Source organism: Anguilla rostrata, chromosome 4 (genome assembly GCF_018555375.3).
Source record: "Anguilla rostrata isolate EN2019 chromosome 4, ASM1855537v3, whole genome shotgun sequence".
In the NCBI taxonomy this organism is placed as follows: Eukaryota; Metazoa; Chordata; class Actinopteri; order Anguilliformes; family Anguillidae; genus Anguilla; species Anguilla rostrata.
In genome coordinates this window covers 50,981,774-51,005,976 of record NC_057936.1, presented here as the reverse complement: position 1 = coordinate 51,005,976, position 24,203 = coordinate 50,981,774, and the positions used below count along the sequence as shown (strand labels likewise).

The following is a 24,203-nucleotide window of genomic DNA, read 5'->3' as shown; positions in this document are numbered from 1 at the left end:
TAAACGCGTGTGTGTGTGTGTGTGCGTGTGCGTGTGCGTGTGTGTGTGTGTGCCTGTGTGTGGTGTGTGTGTGTGCATGTGTGTGTGTTTGTGTGTGTGTGTGTGTGCCTGTGTGTGTGCATGTGTGTGTGTGTGTGCTGATATTCACAACTGTATGTTCACTCCTCTATTCAGACTGGGTATGATTTTACCTAAAAAATTCCATCAACATGCTGGATACCTGCAAAGGAAAAGGACTGTGTTCAAATTAAGAGCAATACCAGGGGGTATTTTATTTTGAAATCAGTCGTGACATTTGTGGTGATAAAACGGCGTCCAGAGGAGGACAGATATTAGCCCTTTGTGCTTTAGCATTGCTGAAGGTGTCAGTGAAAAGGCGCTGACGGTAAGCTGTGTCTCAGGAGCTCTTCTGCACACCCGTACGCTTTCAGCAGCAATCTCAGCACATGCTTAGTGAGCTGCCAGGGCTCTCCTTTCTTGGCTCGTCTTATGGTGGATGTCTGTCCCTAAGTGTTAAAAAAAAGTTTCTCACGATGTCTGAAAGAAGTTGTGTACCGCATAACATGGGAAAGTATTACTCAATATTTTCAGGTTCACAAATAGTGCTTTTTTTCCCTCTCTCCCCTGGACAAGCTATTGTATTACGCAAGGGCCGTCCTCGGAGCTAGGTTATTTGGAAAGAGAAAGAGAGTGAGTGCAAGAGAGAGAGAGAGAGAGAGAGAGAGAGAGAAAGAGAGAGAGAGAAAGAGAGAGAAAGAGAGAGAGTGAGGGGACACAGAGGGAGTGCAGACTATCCAATGCCAGTTGCATGGTCACTTGACAAATTACCATTCAGCAACCTTTAGGTTCCCAGTGCGTCAGGGGACCGGGGAGAGCTGTGAGGTTTAGAAACTTTATTTTCCTCATAGTTAATAGAAAAACACTTTGCTGGTTAAGTGTCTAGATAAATATATGAAAGGTGTTGTTTTCATTAGGCTAAGGGGCAGAGTTCAGATTTCTCATCTCTGGGGTAGGTTTGGAGAGTAATGGTCACAGACTTGTGGCAGGAAAGCAACTTGATCCTCCAAAAGTGTGACATTGTGTAAATGTTGTAGTAGTTCTACCAAAACAAACCTGCAGAAAGCGTGCATAAAAATCGCACAAGTGTGGTGCCCAGGCATTGCCGAGCAGATTGGCCTGAATCGGGCAATCTGTCACGTAGCTGCTTGCTTTATTTGTGCTACCTTTGTGATCCACAGGGCAGTCATATTAATCATTGAGCACTAATTCTCCCCTCCCCCAGCACACACACATGCACACACACACACACACACATACACACACACACACACAAACACGCAAGCACGCAAACACACACAGAGACGAACACACACACAAACAGACACACACACACACGCACACACGTGCACTTTTTGTATTATTTCCTTGTGACGGTGAGTCATGAAATATGTACGTGTCAGTGGCACGTATCCTCTGCGAAGGAGCTGTGGAAGAGGTAGGACACAACAGGTCCCCTTTCTATTTTAATTGCGAGCGGAGAACTCCGCCACCCCGCGCTTAAAGCCGCGGAGTTCCAGCCAGATAATCTTTAATAAAGAACGGCTTGGCGTTTAATCTCGGCCCGGTTCTCATGTTTCCGACCTGATATAGTTTTTGGCGAGCGGCGTTTTAGCGCAGATGTCGGTCCGGCTGCAGCAGCGCGGCTTTGTTAAGTCCAGATTAGGCAGGCTGTGAGGGCAGAGGAGCCCGGCTCATTTTCTCCTGCTCGCATGCGGAAGGGAAGGGGGGGGGGAAACACTGCCTGCTCTAAGCTCCCAGCCTTCACCTATTCTCTGCTTTCACATATTTAAAAAAGCCATTACGCCGCCTCTGATTTTACTGCGGCACGGTAAGATTTAAATGTATCACCAGCCGTTGGGTCACCAAGGCCCCACCAGGACGTGCGTGGAAGTAGATCTGAGTCATTTAGCTTTGATATATTAATGTTTTGAGGATCTTGACCCATATCGTGCACGAATCAGATTCTTAGGAGATATAGCGTAAGAACAAGTTCTCGCAGGTCTGAGAACTGTTTCAGTGGCAGGTTTTGCTTTGGGGGAGATAGGGGTTTTCATTTTTACTGCAGCGCCTGAGAAACGTTCATTTTGCATTTGCAAGTATTGCAATTATAGCAAACAAGAACTGCCCACTCCTTTGGCTCTAGCAACATCTAAATCTGATTCAAAACATATACCAGGGCTTACTGTAGATGACTGAGCACGTGGAAAAAATATGAGAGAGTTTAGCATGAGACATAAACAATTCAGCGTAATTATACTGCGCAATTTCAAAATAACTCACTTGCAAGATTACATTGAGAGATAATTTTATACAGCTGGTCAATGAACGAGAGTAAATTGCAATAACTCAATAGGCATTTATACCCCTCAGCTATTACAAATAGTTACTTGAGAGTCCCGGAGCATTTATTAGTCAATTGAGTTATCAAGAACCTCTTCAAAATGTAATATACTTCATTTTCAGAATTGGAAATGTGAAACTCCTGGTTTACCTGTAGGTACAGGCGTACCAAAGGAGGGCTGATTATTTTCACAGTGTTGCTGCCTCAGTATAGCAGTGCACTTAGATCAGGAGAAGTGCAGTGCGGTCTATTTATGTCAGCGTCTCGCACAGGCTCGACAGCGCTTTGCTCGCGTTGACCTGGTCTCCCATATATGGCTTGTGAATACAGCACAGTTTCACGGCAGCGCACAGGCAAAATGAAATCCAAGGTGTGCGCTCGACTTTTACCCCCCCGTGTAGCCTACTGGCAAAACAGTCTCCTTTTCTGGGAATTCTTCAGTTTACTCGGGGCACTACAAAGAAAGGCACACACCAGCATACACACACACGGGGCAATTGGACACCTAATATTACAATATCTGCTTTTGCCCCTCTTTCTGAATTGTTGAAAAGGTAAGGTGACTGCCACATAAAAATACACACATCATGGAGACAGGCGCCACTTCCCTTTCTGTATTTTGTATTACATGAGTTTGCTACTGATGGATTGTTCTACTCCATTTTGGATGTTATTTCATTGCTAACTATTTTTTCCTATTTTCCTCATTCATTCCTTTGAAGTAAAATTTAAGAGCATTTGTGTCTACATTGTACACTCATTCATTTTGCATGTGCCTCAATAATGGCAGTGCATTTATATATTGAATACATTTGGCAAACAAATATTTAGATAAAAATACTTATCAAGAATATATCAACTTTATTTTCTAAAGTTAGTCTCAAATAATCATATTTTATATTCATTTAGCCTACTGATGCACATTTTACTTCGTGAATTTAAGAATTCACAGGCCTGCAATGATTAGAAAATAGTAAAAACCTTCATAAAAATTGTTTTTAATGCTATCATTCCTTTTAAAGACAACTGTTTCTTTAAAGCAATCAGAAATAGGAAATGTCACCAACAGCAGACAGAATGCACTCATTACCTTGCAAACAGCAGTGGCGGCTACTTGTTGATGGAGGGCTTCCACTAGGCTGCTGGTAAGACAGGCCAGTCTGCTCCGATTATGAGAGGCTCGGTCATTTACCTAATGACTTTATGTGAGAGAGTGCCTCGCATCTGCTGGGCTCCTTTGTCAAACTGAAAGCAGTAAGGCCAAATGAGGAGGAAAAACTACTGTTTGCACTGTAAAAACAAAAAAAACAACAGAGAGAGGGGGAGAAAGAGAGAGAGAGAGAGAGAGGGAGGTAGGGAGAGAGGAGGGGGGGGATTCTGTACCCTCGGGGTGCGTGAGCAGAACCGCAGGACTGTGCAGACGAGCAGTGATGGCTGAAGGATCTGCCTTTTCATTGTCTCAGGATCACTGATACAATCTGCAAAAGGCCGCGCTTCTTTAAGCGGAGTGAGTGACACACGGAGGGCCAGAGAGCACTGTCCTCCCCAGTGCACTCCTCCGGTCTGAAGTCTTCCTGTGAAGCAGCGCGGGGCAGCCTTCTGCTCTTTCAAACAGCAGCTTCCCCCCCCCCCCCCCCCCCCCCTCTCTCTCTCTCTCTCTCTTTTTTTTTCTCCCCCCCTCTCTTCCTCAGACACTCGCTAGTCCCAGCCTGCAGCAGGGATCGGACAGCTCTCCTTCTCGCTCCGCGCCAGCCCCTCCAGACACTGCACGGGGCGCTCTGTGGCTTTTCACACCTAAAATGAAAAAGAAAAAAGTTGCCTTATCCGTAATTTATGTTTGAGGCCGCCGCGAACAAAGACTCTTTGAACAGTTGGCGATATTTCCGACCTGGAGAGAGAGACTGTAGAAGACAACTAGGAAAGGGTGGAGAGAAGGAAAAGTAAAGAGGATCCAGCCGTAATAATAATTGTGAGTATTATTTTGAATCGTATTTTCGAAGGTAGGCTGTGGGTGTCACTTTTACTTCTCTCTTTTTTGTAACTGGAGTCCGTAATGTGTTAGTTTCCTGTCCAACTGCATTTTTAAGTTTGTCAAAAGACCTTATTGAATGAAAGGGGATTTTATTTTACAGACTAAGCTGCAGTGTTTTTAACTGATGGAAAAGAGTGATATGTGTGTATGCGTCAATCAACATCAGTAAATTATCATGTCATTAGCCAAGTCAACTGTGTAAGAATTGACAGTGAAACGTATTTCTAACTGACTATTGTGAAATGTTTGGGCTTGAAATGAAAACCTAGGCATTTCAGATTTTTTATTTAAAGTAGACATTTCAGATTTTAAATTGGGAATTGTCCCAATGGGAATGTTCATGTTGTACCCACTGTACGGAAAATTAAAAACAGGGCTTATTTTTTAAGACACAGAAAGTAATTTTATATTTTCATTGAATTGGCCAAATAAACGAAATTGTATTGGCCCAGTATCAAAGTGAGATTGTATTCAAATGGGAAAAAAAAAAAAATGTTTCGAATACTGCTTGGCATATAGATACATTCAAATACGACTTTTTTTTTGTTTAGCTCAAATAAGTAATAGTACTCGTGGGACTTATTCAATAAGTGGTCATTTTCAGTAAGTACAGTATGTAGTTTCATCAAGTGTGATTTTAAAAAGCTTGCAATAATAGGACAGTTAATTTCTTCATTGTCAATGATTGTGCCTAGTTTACTGGAGTAGGATCAGATCATTGTTTAAGGGAAATTCATGTGTCAGCAGCACGAGACATGCACCCAGGTCTATCACTCTGTCGGTTTGTTTTGTTTACTGTAACCTTCCGTTTTTCTTACAATGGAACAATTGTCACAGGCCTAGAAGCAAACATTTCCTAGTAACCTGGCTTCCCGGGTTCCTTGGTTTCCACACACTTACATTTGAGCTCATGAAAAAAACAATTAAACTAACATGATCTGTAAAGGAAAAAAAAATGCACAAAACAGGTGTACCAAGTTGGTCCTGCAAAAAAGAAAAGTTTGATTTGGGAATATTTTGTAGTGAAGGATATCCCCACACCAAATAAGTGTACATTTTCCATGCAGCGAGCAAAACACAGCGGTCCCCATTGGAGACCCTTTTCGGCAGGCAGAATAAACAAAACCAACACAGTGAAAGCGGTTGACATCCAATGACATCTGCTACAGAGTGGAATGCACAGAGCACAGACGCTCTGCAAGTCCCAGGCCGAAGCATTATCAAATAATGGCCTTGCCTCCTCAATTTAAGAAAAAAAGGTTTTCTATTTTACTAAGTGCAGTTCTAAATAAATAAAAAAAGTGTTTATTTAACATTTTAAAAGCTGCAATATGATTAACTTAGAAACATGATAGTTTTTGCTGAGAGTGGAGTGTACTCATTCTAAATTATGACAATTGTTTTTAATAATTGAATATAATATAAACATTTCCCAAACATTTCGCAAAACGAGCATCTGCCCGTGCTTTAATCTGAAATGTAGCATTCTGCAGCGGAAGTAGGGTCCTTTTCGCTCTTAGAATCCTGTCGCAATGTACAGAGCATAATGTGCACGTGCCTCTGTAGTGCCTCGGAAATAAAATGGAGAATTTTCAAAGTTTCGGAATTGAAGAGAGAGAAAAAAAAGAGAAAAGATGCGAATAAAGAGGAGCCGTTTACAGAAGCTCCTCTTCCCTTCTGTGCTAACGAAACCGCCGGGGCTCGGCTCGGCTGCACCCATTGTTTCTCACAATAAGCCTGTTTATCTAATTAACTGATAATGAGTTGCCTGGTTTAGATTGTTTACTCACTGTATTTGTTTTAATAAGGCCTTCATTTGACTGAATTAAGCTCCCCTTGATAAGCTGCCATGCAGGCTGGCCCCGTTGCTCCCGCGTTGTTTGCTGAAGGCCCAGTGCTTTCCGTGTGTGTATGTGCGGCCCGGGTCTTTCAAAGCTGCGAAACTGTGCGCGGTGAAAGACACAGAGGGCTAACTGATACTGGCCCGGCTCTCTCCTGTTTATCAGAGAGGGACGTAGGAAGTGGGAGCCCAAAGCCCGTTCTGAGTGATTAGCGAGGTGAGCTGTTTACTAAATACGGAGGGGTGTTATTCTGCTAGCGCGCCGCTGTTTGTCTCTGGAACATGTCGCAGAAAGAGGAGGAAATGAGGGCCGAGCTTTTTCACGTGATCGTCGCAATCCCCTCTCAGGGACACTTATTTGCCTGTTTGCTGGTAATTGATTATTTATTTGACTTTTTAATAGGCTAACGAGGACTCTGTTGAGCTGAACCCACCGGAGTGACTTTTGCATTCGGCATTAACTTTAACACAGCATCTCAGTTTAATAACAATCATGTCTGTTGTGTTTGTGAATAATACTATGATTAAAATACAATGCCAGCATGAAATTTTTATGAATAGTTCATCAATATTTCAATATTTTTTATATTTTCTCTAGTTATCTTTTCACTGAAAATGCAAATCATTTCCCACAATTAATATATTTCCATTGAACAAGGATTTAGTATCATTTAGTATTATTTTGCCATCATTATTTCATATATTATATTAAATTGCATGTTTGATTGGCAGCTTGATAAGCAAGAAACAAAATTGAATGTTTTCTTACAATCTTGTTAAAATATCTTGTCGGATAAGCATGTTTCCACGCAAGGCTGGCCAGTCGTTTTTTTGTTGTTGTTGAATTTGTTGTTTTGTTTCCTAATTTCTACCTCTTTCAATGAGTGGATCTGTGGTAGGGAGAATGTGATAAAATGTGTACCTTAAATCTTGTTTGATGGGCCCTCGAAGTGAGCTTGCCTTCTGGAAATAATTTTGAGGGTTGAAGAGCACAGTATTAACAGATTTAATGTAGCTATTCAGTGGATTGCTGGAGCACCATGTCAGATTTAACAAAATGAGAGAGACAAATTGCACGTCAACAAACCGCACATCTGTGAAGAATTACACCTTTAATTAAAGAAAGTGAAAATTTCAAATTGTCGTTATTCTTTCCTCTCTTAACTTTGTGTAATTTTCTGTTAAATTATATGTTAGACGAGCCCTTTTTTTTTACTCAGCACTATTTGGAATTTCACACGGTTTATTTCTGAATATTTACAAAATGAATTAAAGTAAAGCCAAGATCTTAGTTTTGAATAGCGGAGGTAAGATATATTGATTGTTTTATACCATACTAAAAAATGAGGCAAGGATGATGCATGTTGGATATTGTTTTCACACTAAGTAATTTTATCTATTTCTAATGGACGTGGCTGGTTCACATTTTTTATTTTTTTTCTGAACAAACCGAGCGGTCGTGGTGTAACACGACCCATGTGAGAAGTCAGAAACACGGCTAGGCCAGCGTTCGTGTTTTTGTCGTACCCCCATTGTTGTGTGAAGGAAGAGAAGTCGTCTTCGTGCCGTTTGTTGTTCGTTTGGACGTCCACGTAACAGAGACACGAGTGAAGTGTAGCGTTTTGTAAACTGCGACCGAATCCTCTCACATCTGTGTCCAATTGTTGTCTGCATCCACATTCTTTGCGAGTAGATTTATTTTTCCTGGGCCACCATGTGGACTCAGCTGACCAGCTTAAGTGGGGATTAGTTGTTTTAAAGTTATTTTGATTAAAGCGTTGTTTTTTAAACCAAGTAACACACAGCACATGGCTCGCATGATCTATAAAACTCCAAGGAATATGTGCTGCATGCCCTGTAAAATTAAAATGCCATAAAACATGGGTGAAGGAGACTGGCAGAGCATGGTAGAAACTCAGCAGTGGAGATATGTTTGATATATACATTTTATTTCAGTCCTGCCTTGTTTTAATTTTTTTATCTTTAAAAACCAGCAAAGGGTTGTATTTAAAAAAAACAGAGTGCTTTTAAACTATTTTAATATGGCAAGTTTATATTTTAAATCAGAGATAAAGAAAGATATATGGACATTTGAATATTTAGCTTAGTTGGAAAAAAAGATTTCTCCATTAGCTGATATACCTCCAAAATATGTTTGAGGGACATGCTGGGTCTCTTTTATTTTAAAATAAAATCCAACAGACAGATAAATAAGTGATTTTGTGGGTGTGCCTGAAGACCTGCAGGCTACCAGCATACTGCGCTCATAAACGCTAAAAGCCTGGCTGGATCTTCTAACGGAGATGCGCGCTTCTTAGAACAAGTAAAGCGAGACAATGAGCGAGCGGGAGCCAGCCCAGAGTGTTTCGCCCCTCTCCCGATGACACTTTGAATGCTCCGTCTCACCTGGCTTTGTTCTCCGTCCATCAAAGGGCCCAGGCAGTTCGGGTCCGATGGAGATGCACTTCAAAGACGCCCGAACGCGCATTTTCTTTAAACAATAAATATTTAGCGGCGCGGAAGAAGGGCTTGTTTTTGCTTTTAAGTCCCACCTTCGGGAAAGGCTGCGTGTCACCTGCTGGCGGCCTGTGGAAAGGCCAGCGCGTGTTTGCTGTGTTCAGTTTACCAGGGTCTCGCTGCTTTGCGCAGCACACGCTACGCAGCCGGCATCACAGGCATCCTTCCCTTTGACATGTGACATTGCAAAACGCTCGTCCATTCTCTATATATATGTGTATTTACCTTGCTTTTACTCACCAGTATGGAACATGTGCTTTTACAAAGCTAACAGGGACTGTGTACAGAAAGTAAGTGAGGTGAATTATACTACGCTAGCTATTGACAAAGGAGGAAATAATGAGTGAAACATTTTTGAAGCTTTAAGCATATTCATGAAGACTTTACCATGGTGCAAAATACAGAACCTTCACACAAAAAAAAAAAACAAAAAAAAAGTCCACATAAGACCAAACGGCTCATGTTACCTAGGAGCCAGAAACAATTAAAAATTCATGCAGGGATTTGCAGACTTTTTTTTTAAATGAGTGGTGTGCACTTTTTTTTTCGATGAGCGGGTGTTGAAGGTGAATTTTTTTGTCCAGATCAGATGCTTCGCTGTAATGATTTTCCTGGGAGTTGAAGCTAGGTTTAATAAAAGTAATGTGCAGAGCAGGGATGGACGGCCGAACGGTAACTGTCAGGTGAAAAGAGTAATAGCGGCATTTGCGCCGTCATAGGAACCATATGTGCTTCCATATGTTTACCGTGTTCTCATTTCCATTCTGTCTCGTAGCGGGGAGATGCTCTGTCGCTGGCCGGGTCTGTGAGCCAACCCGGCCGGCCGGCTCCAGATGCGCCCCCCCCCCCCCTCTCCCCCATTCCCAGCGGCCTCAGACCTCGCCGGGGTCCTTTAAGCAGACCCCCCCTCACCTCCACCCCCCTTTATATCCCCGGGCTAACGCGGGCCTGCGGGACGCTGCTCCCACCATCATTTAGAGGCTGTCAGTTCTCCGGGGTGGGGGAGAAGAGGGGGAGCGGAGATGTATTTCAGATAGCGTCAACCCGCGGATGAAAGATCCGCCCGAAGACGCTGGGGGTGTCACGCTCCGCTCGCTTCTGTTCAACAAGTTCATTTTCCAGCGGCCAGCTACCTCCACCGGCCACCCCCCATCCCCCCCCCCCCTTTCCTGCTTACCTTAGCTAAGCCGCTTTGCATGTTGATTGGGGGAGGGCTAATCCAGTTTGCAGCTGTCGTAGGCCAATGATGAATCACCTTCCCGTCATTTGGCTGCTCTCCCCTCACTCGGGGAGGAGGGAAGACCTGAAGGAGGAAACAACAGTGGAGGGTTTAACCCAGAGACAATGTGCCTCTCTGTTCCCTGGGTCTCCCTCTCTCCTCGTTCTGCTAGGGAACAACAATAATGTTTTCTCAGACAATGTCTATTGTGTCACGGATGGGTCTGGACAGTGACACCGAGCTGAAATAACAAGGAGTAATATTGTTTTCTGCTTGGCAGGTGAAAAAAAGCACAGACTGATTCAGATGATTCTGGTCCACCCAGTTCCAGGTAAGAGAGCTCCTCTGGTGCGCTGCCAGCAGCATCGCTGAGATCCGAGCACCGCTCACCAATGTGAACTCTGATTGCTAAATACTGTTCAGCTGCACTCCGCACTCAGGAGTAACCAAAAAGGAAAACAAAAAGGCGGCTGCGTTTCTTACCGTCACTGATAAATAAAAAAAACCAAGGCCACATCATGTTACATGTAGCCTTGTATTAAAGGTAACTGCTCTAGTTTACAATTGTACTTTAGTTTCAGATGTAGTACTAGGCGTAACAATGAGTTTGTAAAGATTAGTTTGTAAAAAAAGAAAAAAAAAAAGACATGTTCTCTTGGGAAATGTAAAATAACACCTATTTTTTCTCAAGATGAAGAGAGTGAAAATGAGGGAAAGCTCTCAAATTCTATAGTTTGATTCAGTGGTTATATGTGAGACTTCAGTCTCAATCTGCTAAAGTCAATAATGTGAGAGTCTTGATGACTTTAAGACAGAACTTAATCCAACTCAAGTGAATGAAAAAATGCTGTTTTGATATTTGATATTTCAGATTAACATTTGAACGTTTGGTTGACCTATCCATCTGAGTGCGGCAAAATAAAATTGCCCTTAAATTGCTATTGTATTTTATATAATGGCCAAGAAATTATATAGTATATATAAACATTAATTTTATCATATCAAAATATGTTTATTGATGGAGCAAAATGTAACTGTGTATGTACTCCGATGCATTTTAAAACCACTTTACGTAATTGATAACAGAAACAGTTTGAGTTTTCAGTCTAATTGAAATAGTCAGTGCGATACTGCAAGGAGCTAAATTTCCCCCTTATTTCATTAGCACAATAATGCGCGGAGAGCTGTTGCAAAGACGAATGTGTATTTGAATTTGTGGGTCTGCCTTCAGTATACGTTGGCCTGATCTCTTTTCCATTTGCTGTGCGTAATAAAATCCAGAAAGCACACGGATGAGAAGATAAAATAATGTTTTCAATGGAGTGGCCTTCAGTATAAACAGAGAAACAATTAAGGGGGTTGCCAGAGCAAACAAATGCCTCGTGAATTCCTCATTCCTCCCTACTGAAGCATGAGCTCTGGCCATTACTTGAGGCACTGTGCTTTTAACTACCGCGTTGCCGACTCGATTGCTACACCAACCGGGCAAGGCTTTCTGTGCTACACAGAGATTTCCATCACGAGAGCTGAGCGGTGTGAGCGCGTCATTTGACACAATTTTTTTGTGCTTAATTTAAAACCTGACACAAATGTTTAACTGTAAAAATGATTTAAAATGTGTGTTTTTGTGTTAAATGTAAAGCCAAATTTCCTAAATAAACCAGTGGAAATCCACAAATTTGGACGTGCAATACTTTTTACTATGAAATGTATTCATTTTATCTGAATTGTCTCTGGAAAGTTAAAAGGCACTAAACATTCTGTGATAACTTTATCGTGCTATTTTCACTCTTGTTTGGAATTGTAAAACTTTCTACAGATGCTTCTCAGCTAATAGTTTTTTCTTTTGCCATTAACAGAAATGTTTTTTTTAAACTTCAGAATTTGAGTCTTTTTCTAGATGGTGTGTACTCTGCACGCTGTTTCCTTGTCCTGCCGTGTGACTGTAAATGCCAAAGGGGCCATTTAATTGGCACAACTGCTAGCATTGCCTGTCTGTGTAACTTGTCTGCGTAACTTCGATATCAAAGTGCTGGCAGTGTACCCCCTCCCCTCCCCTCCCTGTAATTGTTTTGAGGAGAAGTGTGAAATTGTCTGTGCTCCACATCAGGTCTATGGAAATGCAGGATCTAGCCAGTCCGCACAGCCGAGTAAGTGGAAGCAGCGAGTCCCCGAATGGTGCAAACCTTGACAACTCACACATCAATAACAATTCCATCACACCAAATGGCACTGAAGGTAGGTTCTCCTGGGGTTTGTGACACGTTTCTCGTCATTTCAGATTTACACATGACAATATGTTTTTTTTTCTTCCTTCTGCGATTGATCTGCTTTATTCTTCTGGTGAAGTGTAGCGTTTGAAGTGTGAAGTTGTTGAAATGTTGAATTATGAAACAGTCAGAGCCACATTGATAACCGTGTTTTTTTTTTATTCAATAATACTTGCAGTTTGAAAATTAATAATAATTAAGATTCTGCTAATATGTGGAGACTTTAATCTGGAAGAACTTTTTTAAAGAGTGTTTCTGATGATTTTTTCACATTTATCTTCACTGAAAAGATTAGTGAAATCAATGCTCAGTTTTTTTTTAACTAGCTGAAGCGTAGGCATACCAGAAGAATCACGTCAGTTTATTTTTATTTATTGTTTTACACCTGGAGACGAGGAGCTCGGAGGTCCTTGTCCTCTGTTGCCCTTAAACTTTAATTCCGCTCCTGAATGTGTTTTCTCCTTCGTGTGCTTTTGGCATGTGATATTAAACTGAGTAGTCTGCTGTAGAGTAGTTGCTAGATTTAAAAAAAAACTGAAACAGTAAACTAATGGTGCAGATTGTCATTCTCCTTTGCCATTCTACTGTTCTTTTTTCCCATAGGTGATAACATCACTATGCTTACCACAGCTGACTGGTTGTTAAGTTCTAGTTCACAGACCGCTGCAGGTTTGTGCAGTTCTGGTGATACAATGAAAGGACAATACTTGGTGTTTTTATTCATTATTATTATTATTATTATTATTATCATTATTATTATTATTATTATTTCCTTTTAAGGGGAGTTATTGTAAATATGGAATCTGTAAATAAAGGTTTTCTCAGAGGCAATTTATTTGATATGTTTCGTAAGCATATGAATTATTTGTAAAACCACAATTACCTTCTTTATTAAATAATCATCACAGGAAATTTCAGTTGATTCGGCCTGTTTATATTTACATAATTACAATTGTTTTGTTTTTTTGTAATAACAGTGATAAAAAATTACTTCAATTATTGTGCCTTTCATTATGAGGATATATATTTTTGGCATTCATTGTTGTGTGTTGTTGAATATGTCCAAAGCATGGTTTGAGATTGGTTGGCAGCGACACTATCGTTAATGAATGATTCAGATATGGGCACGGGCAATGTGCTTTGAGATTTGATGTATTGCTGTATTTTGAAGGCGCAGTGGGTATTTATGGAATGTAGACTCAAGAGCTCTAGTTTGTGCATGCCCTGTACCACTGTGTTCCTGATCTAGTCAAAGAGAAATGTTGGTGTCTATCCCAAAGTTTGACTTGCTTTTACATCAACATGTGTTTCTCAGCGCAGTGAGCATAGTAGAAACGTGTAAAACATGACAGCGAATGGCTTCTTCCACCATGAGGGATTTGAATGGGCATGACTCCATACCCACATTGTGAATTTGTTCTCAGAACCATCCCTCTCCTGAGGTGAAATGGATTTATTTCAAAGATCCTGAGTTGTCAGTCAGCTGCAAACATGTCTCTGTCCTTTCATCCTTTTAGTTCAACTGTCGTGGTTTATTGTAAAATCTAAGGTGTCGTGTACACTGTTGTAGCAGTTTAATTGCGTTGCACATTAATGCACACATTGACACATCCTTTTCAATGACTCTGACCCTTTTTGCCTATTTTTTCCTGATGCTACCTATAACCCTGCGGTAAGCACTCAAATAATAACACTTATCAGTTATTTTTTTTTAAAGATGTAATTGGAAAATAATGAGGTAATGTCAGAATTCAGATTAGTCAACTGCCTTTAGGCAATGGAATTAGTCAGCTTGTTACTTCTGTCATTTAATTTGTGCATTGAAACACTGGTCACACTTTGAATCAAAATCTGCTGCAAACAGTTTTATCGCATAATTCTTAATTATAATGGTTATTCATTGTAGAGGCGCAGAATGACAGCTGTCAGTCTCACAAGTTTGGGGGAGGGTTTTCAGCCCATTTTGTTTGTCTGCGTAGACGAATACAACACTAATGGAAGGCTGCACTGTTTACACATAAATAGAGGGAGTGAATATGTCCAGTTCTTACCTAAACATAAATTGGACCTTTTACCTGCTGATGTACTTTTAATACCTTTCTCTAGTTCCCCCTGATTTACCAAAATGAGCTGTTTGAGGATAATCTTAAATTTACTTATTATTCAAGTAGGAATTTAAATGACTGTTTTTCAAAGCACTAATTGAAGTAAATTCATGATGTGGCAGCATCCCTCTGTTATATTGAAATATGCATTATATGAAGTCTATGAGTAACTCTCATGGCAAAGTAAAACTTTGAGGAGCTATTGTTGAATTGAGAAAAAGCGCACGAGAGGCCAAGGTGCACTGTGACTGTGGGCGAGTGTTTGGGTGTGTTGGTGACGATGTGGCCTCTTTCTGTTTGTAGTTAAAACAGAGCCAATGAGCAGCAGTGAGATAGCCACCTCGGCAGCCGACGGGTCACTAGACAGCTTCTCAGGATCAGGTGAGAGGGGGAGGGGCCCCACACCGCTTCTCACAGCTGCGGAATTGATTAGCAGGAGATGGGCCGAGAGATCCTGCTCCGATAAGCAGGGGCCCAGGAAGTGCCCCTGCAGCTAAAGCACTGAGGGACAGGGAGAGAGGGAGAGAGAGGGAGGGGGCAGAGGGAGAAAGAGAGAGAGAGGGGGAGAGAGAGAGAAGGAGAGAGGGAGAAAGAGAGAGAGACAGAGACAGCGATACAGAGAGAGAGAGAGAGAGAGACACTCTGTTCCCATGCCAACTCGGCTGAATTATGATCTGAAATAATATGAGACAGGTCTCACCGGTCCAGTGACATGGCATCCCCTAGCCTTCACGCTTTTTTCTGTGATCCTTTCAGAGTAATTACCCCGCCTGCAAACCATGCCTCTCAGGTACAAACACAAGATATAAGAGCAAATCACAGGCCTTTTCAATTTAATACACATTTAATGTTTAAATAATTATTTATATGGTGAAAAAACCTCTTGTGACCTCTTACTCAAACGTTTTATATTGTACTGTACACAAAATAGTCATTAGTAAGAAAAGCTGAAAATAGAATTTAGCATGCTGCTAATGTGCTTAATTCTCATCCATTTTTAACTACAGACCTGGACTGTGAACATTAGACCCACATAAATCGTGACTATGCCTTCTCTCTTTCACAGTATTAATGAGAATTAGTAATTTTAAACCACTTTAGTTCTTTGGGGAAAGAGAAGGTTTGCTCCAAGCAGAAGGCCAAACGTCTGTTCCACACACAGGTGCTGATGTGTTGGGAAAAGTGTTCAATATCAATAATGTCTCCGGGCTAACAGCATACTGTGTTCCTCAAAGAGAACTAAATCCTTACTTTGCATGTCATGACCAATTTAACATATACTGAGCAACTGACTCACACTCTCTTAGTAAGCCTGAACCCTAAATATATTTACCCTTTCAAATTTTACAGGATTACTTACCTCGCCAATATAATTTTAGGCACGCCTCATTGTTGCAAAAGGTTCTTCCTGCTTCCTGCACTGTTTGCAATGTTTCATTATTAAAAACATTTGTGAATTTAATTCAGTGGGGTTTTTTTTTCAAAGAAGTAAAGGAATTACTGAATAGCCTCAATGTTCCTATTTGTGCACTACTGTGTTGTTATACAGTACCGCTTTATTTCTTTTAGACAAATTTGCACATTAACATTCATAGCATTTCAATACAAGGGTTAATGTTACTCATGTTACACAAGCTTACAAGCTTTGGGGGAATGTGAGAACATGTTGTCCTGAAAATAATGAATGCTATTTACAAGTAGGCCTGACTGAAATAAGCTCACATGCAGATATACTTTTTTTGGGGGGGTATTTACTTAAATAAATTATGCTAATTTGCACCTTCATTATTATTGATTAAAAAGAAATTGGTTTGTTCTGTCAAATGTGACAATGGGTTTATATTGTTACAACAAAATCTGTTCATTGACTACTTAATTACAATTTGAATATGAATATGAAAAATACAAAACATTTGCTACACTTGTAGTGAGAGTAATTGTGAGTGACTGAATTCTTCAAACGTTTTACCTGGCCTACATTTCAGTTAGTATTTTTCATGGAATGAAAAAAACATGATTATTAGTGTTGTTGTTTTTGATTTTTTTCTCAGTGCAAAGGTGTTAATGTTCACAGAAACCTTGTCATCATTTACATGCTTCCAGACACAAGCTTGTATTTGCGCATAGTAGATTTTGTCTTCAAATTAAAGTGGCTTTCTAATGTGTTATTAGAAGTGGGAACCACGATGATGACACTGTGCTTTATAATGGTGAAACGGTTACCTGTGATTAGTGCTGTCACATTCATAGCATTGGTGCCTTTGAGGCTTGGAGGGAACAGGGCGACGGGCTCAGTGATGAATCACTTTTCCCACTGTGCATTTTCATCACTGGTTTCCACCGCACAGTTAAGTATTAGAAGAGATACAAAGTCAGCAGAAAAATGAATGTTTTTACCTGATTATTTTACTTTGTTATTGCTCTTCGTTTTTTAACCTAAAGTAAGGTTACAGAAATAAATATAGTAATGCAATGTAATTGCCGTTTCCTTGGAATCCAGAAGTTCTGTTGGCAAAAAATAATATTTACCTTATTTTTTAATGTTTAAATATGTGCTTGCTTTTTTTCCTTCTTTTTACTCTCCTCAGCTATTGGAACCAGTGGCTTCAGCCCAAGACAAACTCACCAGTTCTCTCCACAGATTTATCCTTCCAAGTAAGACTTCTTTTATTTTTCTTTAAGAAAATAAGCATCATCCGAATTCATTTGGAGCTCTAATTAGATCCTTCTGTAGGATCTGGATTTTTTGACCAGCTTTGTTTGTGTGGACGTCTGCAGTTCGCATATTCAAAATCTGTTGTAATTATTATCTTGCAAAAATTTCTTTTGTGATTTATTATTCTTTTGCAATGTATATTGCTGATTTGATTTCATTCATTTTTTTAAATAGTTCTGTCCTGTATTGTTTTTTTTTTTTGATCAAGTAACAGAATCATAATGAATTTGTCAGTGAGCAAACTTGAGAATAATTTTCTAATGCTAAGATGTGTGCAGGTTTTTTTTTTTTTTTTTTAAACCTTTCTCTCGCTTTCTATTTTTAAAACAGCAGGCCTTATCCGCATATTCTTCCTACTCCTTCGTCCCAAAATATGGCTGCGTACGGGCAGACGCAGTACACCACAGGCATGCAGCAGGCCGCGGCGTATGCCACTTACCCTCAGCCTGGACAGCCCTATGGAATTCCAGCCTATGGTAATTACACAAGGGGCGGAACGTAGCCCGCGTCGCTATGCTATTAATAATGATGTGTAGGCTATAGACGATTTGGACGCATTTTACAGCGCTGCTTTATGCGAGCTGAAGCTCAACGCATGCGTCAGGACAGCTTCAGCTTCAGAAGCTCTTTACCGCATCTTAGGATTCATGTCATACGCACATTTAAATATAGTGTACGTTCTTGTTGCATTGTTCGCCCGCTCCCCTTGCAGGATTGCGTAATGCAGAACAGTGTTCTTCCTCAGGAAAGAATGTAAATGAAGTGTAGCGCGGTTAACACTGGGAGCCTGCATTTTGGTGGTTCTTAAGGCTGTGTAGCTAAAGATTTATGGCCATGGCAACTTGGCGAAGGGCTTGCGACATTTCTTTATTTTATGTTCGAGAGACAGTACCTCAGCCTGGACTCTACAGACCTGGGGTTTCTGTGGGCTCTTTAGTTGCGGTGATGGCAGCACCCATTGGCCAATAACTCATTCCCTTCCACCAGGGCAACTCTGCGCTGGGGTCGTGACCTGCAATGGCATGACTCTAATGACATTTTAGAGGCCGGCCATACTGCTGACCACTGCTGCACCTAAAAGCCTTCCAGTTTTCCATTCAAAAAGTACTCAAATAGTGGGGTCTGTAAAAAAATGAGAGAAGTAATCAGTGGGATTTTAAACTGCATGATTTAGTGCCTTTCTTAAAAATATCCCTACAGTGATTTTTTTTAGCATGGAACACAGTGTTCCTTTCTCCCACCTGAGTTTCAGTTGACTTTGGTTTAACAAAAAAAGTATAGAAACCCAACACTACCCTGAACTGCCCTCTGTGTTCCACCTGCATTGTTTCCACTTCGCAAATGAATATGCTACACAGACAGATTTTGAAGATTGCAGACTCTTCATCAAAATGTCACATATTACAGCAACTGTAAAAGCAGAGCTCACCAGCAGAACATGGGCCTAAGTTATGCATTCAATACTAGCAATGGAGGTCAATTATATATCAAAACAATTTTTTTAACTGTAGCGATCTTCAATGATATTAATGTACAGTCAATTTTAGGAAGGCTATATTACTGAGAAAAAAATAGTAACATTTATAACATTTGATTTGTTTTTTTAAGAAATTTAATGGGTTTGTTTTTTTGTTTTTTTTAATGTATGCATTTGAGGACAAAGGTTGAAAGCCGTGCGTCATACAGATCTGGTGTCACTAACTGATTTAGGTCCATTGTGGGCAGGCATCAAGACGGAGGGTGGGCTTGCCCAGTCCCAGTCGCCAGGACAGGCGGGCTTTCTGAGCTACAGCTCCGGCTTCTCCACGCCCCAGACGGGACAGGCTCCCTACAGCTACCAGATGCAAGGTCAGGATCACTCCTCTCTGTAGCAAGTGGCGAAACAGAAACACGTTTTCTCTCCGTCTCCTTCAAAAGAAAAACAATTAATGGCATGCACAGACCGCTCCATAACATCCCCAACCAGATGGCTGCGGCGAGCGGCGGGTGTACACAGTCTATATAGTGTTACCGTTTCAGAGGAATCGACGCGGACTGAGGGGAGAGGGGAAAATGGCGGGCTTTTCACAAACGAACAGCCGCCCTCTCTGCTGCTTTTTTCTGTTTTCGCTGGCCGTGTACCATCGACTCACCTTTTTTGTGCTTGCACACATTTCAAGAAATATGGGCAAAACTAAGAAATCGATATTTCACTGCAAACCTGCACTATGCCGCTTCTGTGAGCGAGCGCAGCGGACTGGCTGCTGTATTTCATGTCAGGCTTCCTCGTGCTTGGCAGCAGCGGCAGCAGAACGAGCTGCGTTGGGTGCTAAGTTCCGCTGCCCCCTCGCACTTTTGTGCGGCTTTGTGTTAGCTTTATGGAGAATGATGTGTGACAGTGGAAACATGCGCAGATGTTTTTAGCAAATTCCCCCGGAGCATCTCACAATAAATAACAGAGCGCGGCAGCAGATGCGCACGTGCGAGCAGCTTCTCCCGGGTTCCTGGTGAAGCCGCCGCCGCCACCGCCGCCGCCGCGGGTTTTCTGTTGTGTTGCGCTAACGTTCAAGCGTCGCTCCTCCTGTACCGCGGCGCTTTTAAGTCATGATGACAGCATTATGTGCCCATTTGTCTTCCGAGGGCCGCGTATCCCACCCCCGACTGTCAGCTCCGCCGTCCGCCATGACGGTCGCCGCTCCAGGAGCTGCCTTTTAATGCCCCCTGCTGCGATTAGCACGTTAGCGATCGACTGACACGTCGAGTCGCAGATGACCGCCTGTGCATTAACCGGGTCAGACCGGGGGCTCCCATTATGTAGCCCGTGCTCCGTATTGATTGGGCGTTCCTAGAGACTGCCAGGGCGGAATGGCAGGAGACAGAGCGCCGAGGCCACAGCAGACCCCCTCACCATCCGATACTCCCCCGGTCCGAGCCGCCGCTATTACTGCCAGTCTGTTCCCAGCTGTCAAAGGGAATACAATTAGATTAATGTTTTTACACTTTGCCTCCATGTCTGATGATATGGGGCTTTGGCGTGGCGCTCGACCAGTGGTACAGAAGCGCGTGGGGGAAAAGAGTTTTTAACTTTCACTTATGTGTTGGTACATAATGGCCGATGCACTTCAGTAATAGCTGAAATAAATAAAGAAAACTTAAAAACCATGCCATCAGATAGTGCTGGCTTGTTTAGTGATGTGATGATAACAATTATAGTCAAATGTCTAATACTGTGTAAGCTATGTTTAGGCGGCCATATTAAAAACAAATAATATTAAAATAATACAATAATTTAATATTAAATGAGGAGTGAATTTTTAAAAAATTTAATATCCAGCTATGTTTATGAAACATCTTGAAAAGTGGATATAATTTAAATTGTACATTTTTATTCTCTTAGTCGGGATTGGGAAAATGATTGGGGATTCCCCCTCTTCACATTGGAGAGTGCAAGAAAGGCTGAAGTCTGACTCTTTAAAACAAGCCCATCTGGACTTCATAGCGTATCCCCAGGAGAGGCTGGCTAACTTCTGCTACAAATATTGTGCGCTGATGATAGACATAGCCCATGGCAAGAAGACTGATCATGCAAAGCAAATGGAGCCCCAATTGGGCAGCCATAAGGCAGGCCAGTGTCTGGTCTGGAACATACAAAACTGGGGCTGCAAAAAGAGAGAGAGAGAGAGAGAGAGAGAGAGAGAGAGAGAGAGAGAGAGAGAGAGAGAAAGAGAGAGAGAAAAGTGCCCCTGGGAGCCACAAAGTGTCCCCCAGCATGTGTTCATTCTTCAAGTGCTAGCAGAGCTCTCTTCTCTTTTATGTGGATCCTCGCTCTCCACCGGGAGGACCTTTGCCCCGCAACTTAGAGCTTTTATCACTTTTTTTGAACTGTGCATTAAGCTAATTTGTTGTACAATGGGGGTTTATACTTCTACTTTGGCGTGAAAGAGAAAACCTCATAGATTCACAGTTTTGGATTCTGAAATCCTCAAAATAAAATAAAAGAAGCAGTCAATTTTTAAAAAAATGTTTTAAATAAACCACCACGTGTAGGAGAATCGCTTAAATAAATAAGAAAGCCCTTTAATCTCCCGCCATCTCATTCGATAAAAGTGTTTAGCTAAAGCCGCCGCTGCCGAGCTAGGCCACACAACTGGCTCACAATGAGGCTGGTTCACGTTGGTTACGGTCTGGGGGGCCTGGCCCGATGGAAGTGATGACCGGAGGATGAAAGGCCCTCGCTCTGTTTGCTTCCCCTGAACAAAGGTGTAATTACGCTTTTCTGCGAGCGCAGTGAATGAACCTCTGGTGCATTTCCATAGGAGGTTCAGCGCTAACCGAAGAAGGACTCTCAGATAATAACACAACTCTTGGTGCGCCTGAAAGTTTATTTGTTTTTTTTTTTCATTTGGAATGTGTAAGTTTGGATGTAGACTGCAAATTTCTCTATCCGCTATGGAAAAGTAGAACTAGTTTTGAATAACCAAATTTCTCGTTTTTAATAGTAAAAAATGAATTAAAGCGATCTATCGGAAATAAGTTGTGTGGAAAATGATTCGTTTGTTTTGAGGCTTCTTATGATTTCTTAAAAATATGTCCTTGTTTATTAAGTTAAATGGTTCATGGTCAGATGGTTATTTATTCAGGCATTAAACAGGGACTTTTATAAAATCCTTAGTAATTTCTGAAATGTATGTCTTAAGGTGTTCCTCAGGTTCACTTTAAAAATGTACGTATTTACGTGAGGTGCTGATCTGCATGGGTTTAATGCATGTATTACCTGAAATACTCTCATTGACCACCGCTGATGTAATACACTTGATAGCTTCAAGAACTCATGAAAAGCATAAGACAGCCTCGATTCTTTCTCGAAACAGACAGATAAGAATAATGAAATATTCTGGGTCTTTTCTTTTTTTTTTTCTTCGTGAGACAGCCAGGCAGTGTTTAAGTGCTGGGCTGTCAGTGGTGCTCAGTGATGTGAGGGTACAGGTGGAGGGTTAAAGACCTCTGAAAGGAGCGGGCCTCATTTGAGCTCTCAGGGATAGCCTGCCCTGCAGGCACACTCTCCTCTCCCGCTCGCCCGCTCTCCCTCTCAGCCCTTATAATTCATGTCATGTATATTATTAAGTCATTAGATGTTATCGCCGTTTGATTGATTTAATGACCCGAAGGTGCCTCTTTTGAGCCGCCCAGCTCAATGAAGAGCAGACAGACATGCATATTCATTGCACAGAATGTCAGGAAGAGGGACTGCCCCTGCCCCCCTCCCCTCCCCTCCCCCACCCCCCCACCACTAATACAACAGCACCACTGTTCCTATCATTGTGAGGACAGCAGTGGCAGTGAGCCCAGGCCCCACCCCCTCCCTCTCAGGACCCAATCACCATAGGAAAGGAAGTGGATGAAGATAAGGCTCGTGATCCAGAGGCTCTTTCATGCCAACTTTTAAAAGGGAAAAATGTTCCACAGAAATTTGCAATTTGTTTGTTTTACTGGTTTTTAACCACGTTGTTCCAATTCCACGGCATTCCTTTGAGTGCAGCTGAATGTTAGAATGGAACTTTTTGGTGTGCATTGTATCACAATTAAATTCAGTAGCTGACGTTGAGCTCACTTATATTAGACACTGTATTTTTTTTACTACTCTATGTAAACACAATAAAAAGATGATTATGTGTTGGCTCTTCCAGGAGGCAGTTTCACAACAACGTCTGGGCTGTATGCAGGAAGCAATTCTCTGACAAATTCGTCTGGATTTAACAGCACACAGCAGGTAATCATTGTCTGCTTTCATTTCCCAAAGTGTGACATTTGTTAGCTGTATTTACAAACACTGAAAGCGCACTATCCGCGTGCTGATACTGCATTTTAAACAAACAGATACATTTCAGGTTGCCTCTTTGTCTGGAAGCATTTATGTCTCCATGTGGCCATTTACATATTACCCACATTTCATGAATCTCATAACATGTTTTGACTAATGTAGACATGGATTATCTGGTTCTCCCTGCACATCTGTAATCATGCCACAGGGGGGAAAGTGAAGGGCTTGGAGTCCAGATGCAAGAGAGAGGAGACATATGTTTGCATTTATGTTTTGGATTCTCTACTGTAAAGTAGCAACATTTTGAAACAGGGTAATCTCATGTTACCCCCCCCCCCCCTCCTCCCCCCCGCCATATTTTCCTGCAGGACTATCCCTCGTACCCAGCCTTCGGCCAAGGTCAATACGCACAGTATTACAACAGCTCGCCGTACACATCCCCGTACATGACAAGCAACAACACCAGCCCCTCCACCCCTTCCACCACGGCCACCTACACCCTGCAGGAGCCCCCCTCCGGCATCACCAGCCAGGCGCTCACCGACCCCCCTGCAGGTAAGGCTCCGCTGGGGAGGAGGATGTGCTCTATCGCCAGAGGTGGACAGAGCGTGAGCTTCGTGTGTAGCTGTACACAGGTTGCTGAGAATCCTTTAGTGGTAATATAAAGTGAATAGAGTGTTTGTGCATGTGAGTGTGTGTGTGTGTGTGCGTGGGTGCGTGTGTGTTTGTGTGCATGTGTGTGTGCGTGTGGTTATTATACAGATGAACTTATGCTGCAAATGTTGGGTCTGTGTTTGCTTGCGGGCTCCCTTGCCCCTTAGTAAAGCTTTATAGCGTGTCCAGATTATGTGGCTGCCATCAGCTAATGGAACAGCTGCAGAAGTGCTGCTAGCATTGGAATACAAGTCCGTTCAAGTACCAATAAAACTGTTTTTGAAACAGGACAGCCCTGTAAGATCCCGTAATTGTACGTTGCTGCTTCTGAAGGGAGTGATGGACTGATCTTTGTTGATTGGTGTGTTTTCATCATGAGCCAGATTAAACGTTGTTGGCTTCACTGTAAAACCACTTTAGTGTTATAAAGGCTGCAGGGCTGTCCTGGTCTTGAATTCAAAGGCTGATGACTGTAAATACCAGCCAGCTACAGAGATGCATTTCATCTTCCTCTGAAGCTTTGGATGTCTAAAGTAATTAAAATGTATTTACAATAATTGCATTGCATCCACTTATCAGCATCATATTGAACAAGCTATGTGGTTTGTATATGAAAATACACACATTTCCTGCAATACAGAATGGCAAT

General features: G+C 41.9%; 1 protein-coding gene and 1 long non-coding RNA gene across 14 annotated transcripts in view; one reads left to right on the top strand and one right to left on the bottom strand.

The window, feature by feature from the left end:
• The window catches only part of LOC135253590 (uncharacterized), a 40,876-nt gene extending 36,794 nt beyond the window's left edge, over positions 1-4,082 (bottom strand). Inside the window, exon 1 of the long non-coding RNA XR_010329658.1 lies at positions 3,492-4,082. This is a non-coding gene — a long non-coding RNA (uncharacterized LOC135253590). The remainder of the gene's footprint in view (positions 1-3,491) is intronic.
• eya1 (EYA transcriptional coactivator and phosphatase 1) overlaps positions 1-24,203 on the top strand; it is an 82,534-nt gene that overhangs the window by 31,448 nt on the left and 26,883 nt on the right. The window contains exons 2-11 of one of the 13 annotated variants that reach the window (XM_064333070.1): positions 4,093-4,370; positions 10,290-10,340; positions 12,120-12,247; positions 12,883-12,948; positions 14,688-14,765; positions 16,973-17,039; positions 17,434-17,576; positions 18,811-18,948; positions 22,767-22,849; positions 23,269-23,455. In XM_064333070.1, coding sequence (XP_064189140.1) covers positions 12,124-12,247; positions 12,883-12,948; positions 14,688-14,765; positions 16,973-17,039; positions 17,434-17,576; positions 18,811-18,948; positions 22,767-22,849; positions 23,269-23,455 — 886 coding nt within the window. In that variant the 5' untranslated portion in view covers positions 4,093-4,370; positions 10,290-10,340; positions 12,120-12,123. Of the gene's footprint in view, positions 1-4,092; positions 4,371-10,005; positions 10,341-12,119; positions 12,248-12,882; positions 12,949-13,055; positions 13,952-14,687; positions 14,766-16,972; positions 17,040-17,430; positions 17,577-18,810; positions 18,949-22,766; positions 22,850-23,268; positions 23,456-24,203 lie in introns of those variants that run through there. The other 12 variants (XM_064333067.1, XM_064333071.1, XM_064333073.1 and 9 more) reach the window with 12 other exon arrangements.